Source organism: Anomalospiza imberbis, chromosome 2 (assembly GCF_031753505.1).
Source record: "Anomalospiza imberbis isolate Cuckoo-Finch-1a 21T00152 chromosome 2, ASM3175350v1, whole genome shotgun sequence".
NCBI lineage: Eukaryota > Metazoa > Chordata > Aves > Passeriformes > Viduidae > Anomalospiza > Anomalospiza imberbis.
Genome location: NC_089682.1, coordinates 410054 through 417471, shown reverse-complemented (window position 1 = coordinate 417471; position 7418 = coordinate 410054). Strand labels below are relative to the sequence as shown.

Sequence of the window (7418 nt, the reverse complement as noted above, 5' to 3'; positions counted from 1 at the left end):
TCAGACCATCAAATCCAGCCATTCCCCCAGCACTTCCAAGCCCACCACTAACACATGTCCCGTCCACATACTATTTGAACTTCCAGGAACGGTAATTCCACCACTTCCCTGGGCAGCCTGTGCCGGTGCCAGAGCACCCCGTGGGTACAGCCCCCAGCCTCACCCTCTGCTCCTCCTCCACCTCACTCCCAGCTGGGGTCTCCCACCCTTGGTGACTGTGACTCTGCAGGGACAGAGCGCTTTGGAGAGTGCAGCTTTGGGTGTGCTCAGTTTCCATCAACATCCAGAAACCCGGAAAAGCTGGTCAGGGCTCAGCCACAATCCACGGTCCTCTCAGCCTCTTATGCAAGAGGGGCTCAGAGAGGAGAACCTCAGGGAAGGTCTGGGGGGACTAAAGAGGACAACACAGAAGACATCTCTCCAGTTGGATCGGGAATCTGTGTGTTGACACAGGTGCACCTGGAGTCCTGAGATTATCACAGGGCTGTCCCTGGCCCTGGGAACATCTCTGAACTCAAGCTGGGTTCTTGCTGCTCCCTACCACCTGGAGAGGGAGAAGGGAAGGAGGAGCTGCTGTGTGCTCTTGCTCCCAGTCCCAGATAACTCTGTCACGGAGCAGAGCAGGGGCTCATTAGAGCTGACGAGTCCTCCCTCCTGCCTGCTCCTGCTCCCAGGTGCTCTCCCTGGGACAGCAGCTGGGGCTGCCCTTGCAGGGATGAGAACCACGGGCTCCTGCATCAGGCACAGACCTTCCTGGGCGAGAGCATTCTGAGCAGGGCCCGGCGGATCTGCCCGCTCCTCATGCTGTACACCAGGGGGTTGAGCGCGGCGGGCAGGGTCAGGTACAGGTCGGCCAGCAGGACCTGCACACGCACAGGCACGGCGCCAGGGAACTGCTGGCAATAGATGGACACGATCCCGGGCACGTAGAACAGCAGCACCACGCAGAGGTGGCAGCCGCAGGTGCTCAGGGCCTTCCCGAGAGACTCCTTCCCCAGGACAGCTCTCAGGATCATCCCGTAGGACACGGCAATGAAAGCCGCGTCCATCCCCACCAGCAGGGAGGACACGGCCACGCTGTAGAGGCCGCTGGTCCCCGGGCCGGCGCAGGCCAGGCTGGCCACAGCCATGTGCTCGCAGTAGGAGTGGGGCACCAGGCGGGAGCCGCAGTAGGGCAGGGACGTCAGCAGCCCCGTCAGGGGCACCATGCACAGGACAGCCCTCAGCACGATGGCCAGGCCGATCTGGGACACGCGCCGGCCGTTCAGGAGGGCATGGTACCTGAGAGGGTGACAGACGGCAACGTAGCGGTCAACGGCCATGGCCAGCAGCACCCCCGACTCCTCGGCTGTCGTGGAGTGAACCAGGAACATCTGCACAAAGCAGGCCACGGAGCCAATCTCAGCAGAGCCCAGCCAGAGCATGCTCAGCATCTTGGGGATGACGGATGTTACCATGACCACGTCGGTGGCCGCCAGCATGGCCAGGAAGCAATGGGTGGGGGCCTGCAGGGCCTTGTCCAGCCCCAGGACCAGCAAAACAGCCCCATTTCCTACCATGGCAAGGATGTAGGCCAAGCAGAAAAGGATGCCCAGACAGGTGGAGAAAGCTTCCAGGCCAGGGACACCCACCAGGATGAAGGAGGAGGAGCTCCTGTTGAAGGAATCAGAAGCCATTCAGGAGAATCTTCATTTATGTTTGAAAATATACACCAATTTTGAGTCCCGAGGTACCAGAGGGATAAGATGGGGACTCTGCATCAGTGCAAGAGCCAGATCAGGAATCCACATAATTATTATGATGTGTGAAACAGCATATCATGCTTTCTTCATGGAAAGGCTGCTCAGGCCTGGGCAGGGGCTGCCCAGGGAGCTTTGGAGTGCTCATCCCTGCAGGTGTCCCCTGGAGGTGGCACTCAGAGCTCTGGGCTGGGGACAAGGTGGGCATGGGGCACAGCTGGGACTGCATGGGCTGGGAGGGCTTTGCCAGCCACAGGGATTTGGGGATTCTATGATCACCAACTAGGGAAATTGGGTCAGAAATGCAGAATAAATGGGGTTGTTGTGGCTAGGAAATTGCTATGAGGGGAAGAAGTTCATGTTTCAGGTTGTGCCACCAGGGATGGTGGCACTTTTAGTCTGCTGCTTGTGAAGGGCTTATTCACTTGTTGGTTGCTTGCCAGGGCTCAGCTGACATCCTGAAATGAGCTGCAAGAGGAGAGAACAAGGAGAGCAAGGTCATCTTCCAGCCCTGGCTTCCCTCAATGGGGCCAGCACAGGAAATTCCTCCAAATTTGTAGAGCAAAACAGTGCTCTGGGACATTAAACGTGATCATGAAATTCCCTTTTGCTGCTCTGCCTTCTGTCATCTGCCCATGACAGAAGCCTGCAAAGGCAGGCAGGCAGAAGAAAACACCAGTTTCTGAGGGTTTATTCAGATGGGAGAAGCTTGAAGGTAACATAGAAACTCCAGAGAATTGTTCTGGAGGGACAGGAAGAGTCTTGATTGTGGTGGGCAGGATCTACACCTTCCTTTGTGCTGAAAATTTTCCTGCTGCTTCTCCCCAGAAAGCAGCAAAGACCAGGCAGTGCTGACACACCAGACCCTGCTGACACACCAGATTCACCTGGAGATTTTGCCTGGAGGATCATGCACCAGGAGCGTTCCAGTACAGAGCAAGCTGTCCCTGGCAAGGCACAAACTCACACGCTCTTAGCCTAAACACATGGGAGTTATCTCCCATCCCATCCCGGGCTGGCCCCTGGCTGCTGCCTCCCTCCATCCCTCCCCTCCACAGCCTGGCACTTACAAACTCAGGGTCGAGCACATTTATTTTCCATCAGGGTAAGAACCTGAGGTGGGAGAAGGAGACCCAGAGCGCTTGGAGGATGAGCTCAGCAGGACTCTGCTCACCCACACACCTGTGCAGGTGGCAACCACGCCGTGTTCTGGGCTGGGTGTCCCGTGTGACCCCCACCTTGGGCAATGGGATGTGCCTGTGCACCATCAGCAGGTGCTGGTGCTGCCAGAGGACTTTTGCTGGAAGAGCTGATGCTCCTGCACATGGGCTGAGGCTTTCCCTGGCCTGGAGCCCTGAGTGAAACAGCACCGTCAGCTGTGGGGCTGGTCCTGCTGGAGCCCCAAACCACCTTGCTGGAGCCCCTCTCTGGATGGGCATCCCACCTCGGGGTGCCTGTCCCTGTATGAGAGGAAAACCAGTGTTGTGTCCCCTGCCTCCCCTCCAGCCCTCGGCACAAGCAGGAAATGCTGTGACTTGTGCTGTTTTACAGGGAACACAGGCATGGAAGGGTTAAACCGGGCTGCTGGCAGTTTGGGGATGGGATGCAATTTTCTCAGGCACTTGTATCCTCTGCTTTAGCCAAAATTCCAAAGGGCCAGACCTCATCCCTTCAGCTTTCCAGGCATTTGACTTGCTTGACCCCAGAATGGTTTAATCTCTCCTCTAAGTCACTTTGAGTCCTCCCCACGACACAAACCAAGAGGTTTTTGTGCCTGGCTCCAGTCAGGAACACAAACCAAGAGGTTTTTGTGCCTGGCTCCAGTCAGGAACACAAACCAAGAGGTTTTTGTGCCTGGCTCCAGTCAGGAACACAAACCAAGAGGTTTTTGTGCCTGGCTCCAGTCAGGAACACAAACCAAGAGGTTTTTGTGCCTGGCTCCAGTCAGGAACACAAACCAAGAGGTTTTTGTGCCTGGCTCAGCCATCGTCACTGGCCATGTGAGGCCAAGCACTGCAAAGCCAGTATTGTGACAACGCTGCCCGGACGATGGTGTTGATGATGGTTTATTGCTCAGAGGACTCTGTTTCCAGCCTGGCAGCTGTGACCCCACTGGCAGCTGGCACAAGCCACTCCAGCAGGAAACACGTCTCGTGCTGGAATTGTTTGTTTGGAAAGGGCAAACACGTCTGAGATCCTGTAATCCTGAGCTTGGGAAAAAACAGCTCCTCCCTCCCTCCTCCCTCTCTGAGGTACTTGATCCTCTGGCAGCAGTTTCTGCACTTCATCCTCAGTAACAAAGCCTCCAGGTTATTAAATAATGCTGCTCAGCCAGGCTCAGCTTTACTGGGTCCTTCTGGTTCACAGTGCTGCTCCAGCCTTATTTCCTTATTGCAGAATCCCACACTGGCTTAGGCTGGGAGGGGCCTCAGAGCCCACCCAGTGCCACCCCTGCCATGGCAGGGACACCTCCACCACACTGTGCCAGGCTGCTCCAAGCCCCAGTGTCCAGCCTGGCCTTGGGCACTGCCAGGGATCCAGGGTACCCTGTGCCCCTCAGCACCCTCCCAGGGAACAATTCCTGCCCAGTATCCCATCTAAACTGACTCTTCTCAGGGCCATGCACACACAGAGGTGTCCAGTACCAGGTCCCAGCCCTGTGTGAAGCATCCCACCTGGAGCAGCTGCTCCTTCAGACTCAGGGGGCCCTTCTGGCTCTCCACAGCTCCCTGGCAGGAGGGTGCAGCCAGGTGGGTTCGGGCTCCCCACTGCTGTAACTCTGAACTCACCCCAAATCACTCACCCCAAATCGCCCATCCCAGCGTTTTTTCCTTGCTACAAGCCTGTATCTCACCAGAGCTCAGGACTTTTCCCAACTGTCCATTCTCCTCCCAAGCATGTTTGCCGTTCCTGGGTGTGTGCAAGCACAGGGGATGGACTGGAGCTGGGAATTGCAGGTCAGCCCAGGTGACAGGACTGGCAGACGTCACACCTGCGTGTCTGCAGCTTGTTTGAGGTAGGTTTAACTAAGGAAGAGCCAGATAATCAGCACTGTTGTAATTAACCTAAATGAGGCAGCCAGTGGTGGTTGCAGCTGTGCGACTGGCAGGTCTTGACCACAAATTTCACTAAATCTGGGATGCCTGGGGGTCATGAAGTAGCTCACTACCTCCATCAGAGCCAAAGCCCACTTAGATGTATTGGCACTGCTGCCCAGCAGCTTTTCTGGGTGGATTCTTTCATATTCCACCTTCATTTAGCTGAAGTTCGAGCTTGGCTCAGAGCGTGGCTTTGCACTTAAAAAGACTGCCCCAACACCAGGTTAAAAGTAAAAAATACATACCCAGAATGATGTGTGACCTGATCCTGCCTGCAGCTGCCACATCTGCAGGTACTGCTTCTGTCCCACAGGTAACGCCTCCACCTGCAAAAGACCTGCGTGGAAATATTTAAGCGTCTTAAGGAAGCTGATGTCCCTAATCACTGCTGGGACTTGAGGGACTGAATCATCACGGGGGAGAAGCTGCTGCCTGGGAATAGCCAGGAAGAGAAATGATAAACAAACACATTACTCCCACTGCGGGGGTGATGTCTGTCCCAGCACCAAGATGCCAAACAGATGCTGGCCCATACAGGGGAATATTTTAACCCTGGGTGGACATGGAAGTGCTGGAGCCAGTCCAGAGGAGACCTCAGAGCTGCTCCAGGGCTGGAGCCCCTCTGGAGCCAGGCTGGGAGAGCTGGGGGTGCTCACCTGGAGAGGAGAAGCTCCAGGGAGAGCTCAGAGCCCCTGCCAGGGCCTGAAGGGGCTCCAGGAGAGCTGGAGAGGGACTGGGGACAAGGCCTGGAGGGACAGGAGCCAGGGAATGGCTCCCACTGCCAGAGGGCAGGGCTGGATGGGAGACTGGGAATTGGGAATTGTTCCCTGGCAGGGTGGGCAGGGGCTGGGATGGAATTCCCAGAGCAGCTGGGGCTGCCCCTGGATCCCTGGCAGTGCCCAAGGCCAGGCTGGACACTGGGGCTGGAGCAGCCTGGGGCAGTGGGAGGTGTCCCAGGAGGGGACAGCCGGGGGGTCGGGCTCTGCTCCAGGGAACAGGGACAGGAGGAGAGGGAACAGCCTCAGGCTGGGCCAGGGCAGGCTCAGCTTGGCCAGCAGCAGGAATTTCCCCATGGAAAGGCTGCTCAGGCCTGGGCAGGGGCTGCCCAGGGAGCTTTGGAGTGCCCATCCCTGCAGGTGTCCCCTGGAGGTGGCACTCAGAGCTCTGGGCGGGGACAAGGTGGGACCGCATGGGCTGGGAGGGCTTTTCCAGCCTCAGGGATTTGGGGATTCTGAGGAAGACTAGCTCCAGCTCATGGGGAAGAACACAAACATGAGAACACTGATTTTTTAATCTGTCTTTTCTGTTGTGCTTGTCCTCCTATGACTTCGGCACAATTTCTTTTGCCTGAATTAGTTATTGATGTGTGGGGCCGCTGCAGAGCTGATTCACAGATCAAACACAAATCAGCAGCTCTGAGAGATGCTGAACATAATGAAATCCATAATATTTCCACTGATTTAATGTACCTACCTCCTTTATTTCCCCCAAGTCTTAGAACAAGTAACTGCAGAACTGGAATATTTATCAATCTGTACTGATACAAAAGGTGGTTCCTCATGAGGCACAAGAGCAAATCTGGCCTATTTTACTGCTGAATCCCTGATCCAGCTCTTGCCAGCCCAGCCCAGCAGGTAAGAAATCCCCACAACCAGGTGGCCCCTGCTGCCCTGAGGGTCACAGGGTTTTGTAGGGTCTGTGTTTGCTTTCCCCAAGGTGTCCTCAGCAGCTCTGTCTCCAGCACAGAGCCCATGGCCAAGGAAGGAAAAAATATACAAATATAATATTTGAATATATATAAATTATATAAATAGTAATTTTTCACACCTGTGGGAGGTTCCCAATTTAGCTGCGAAGGAACTGAGCTTTGCACATACAGGAAAGGATGGAATTAGGTTGTTTTGAAGCTTTTTATGAACCTCCCTATACCCAGAGTACTGGATACACAGGATCATGGGGGAATTTGAGATGCTGAGAGATGAAGTGATAAACTAGACAGTCAAATTCAGTGTGGGTTCATTCCTGTGGGGGTGTACCAGCTCAGGTGGGGCCCTTCAGGGGTGCAGACCCTTCAGGGATGTACCTGCTCTGTTTGATATTTTCTGCCCTTTATGATAAATATGTTTACACAAAGGCACCACAGCTTCCTACCCCTGGCAGTGCCCAAGGCCAGGCTGGACACTGGGGCTGGGAGCAGCCTGGCACAGTGGGAGGTGTCCCTGCCATGGCAGGGGTGGCACTGGGTGGGCTCTGAGGTCCTTCCCAACCCAAACCAGTCTGGAATTCCATGATTTTATGATGGGTCAGTTCCCGATCCGTGTGGAACCACTTGTGCCTGGCACAGGACAGCCCAGAGCTCCCTCCTGGGCACCCTGCACATTGCCAAAACCCACCCCAAAACACCTCCCCACAAACATCGCGAGCTGCTCCTTGCAAATATGATTTTGCTGTGTGGATAATGAGTTAATTTGTTCCTAATTCAGGAAATGAAGATCTTAATTGGGTTTGTGCTAGAACTTTCTGCTTCCACAAAGTGTTATTGATTTTTCTTCTTCCAAAAATAAATTTCCAAATTATAGGC

The 7418-nt window shown here is 55.1% G+C and overlaps 1 protein-coding gene across 1 annotated transcript; it reads right to left on the bottom strand.

The window, feature by feature from the left end:
• Nucleotides 1–737: 737 nt before the first annotated feature.
• Nucleotides 738–2459, bottom strand: LOC137469745 (olfactory receptor 52I2-like). The gene has a single exon (XM_068182779.1). The coding sequence runs from the start codon at nt 1674–1676 to the stop codon at nt 738–740; it is 939 nt and encodes a 312-aa protein (XP_068038880.1). The 5' UTR covers nt 1677–2459.
• Between the last annotated feature and the right edge of the window lie 4959 nt (nt 2460–7418).

Coding starts and splice junctions, on each gene's coding strand:
- LOC137469745 (XM_068182779.1), bottom strand. CDS start 1,676: ATGGCTTCTGATTCCTTCAACAGGAGCTCCTCCTCCTTCATCCTGGTG.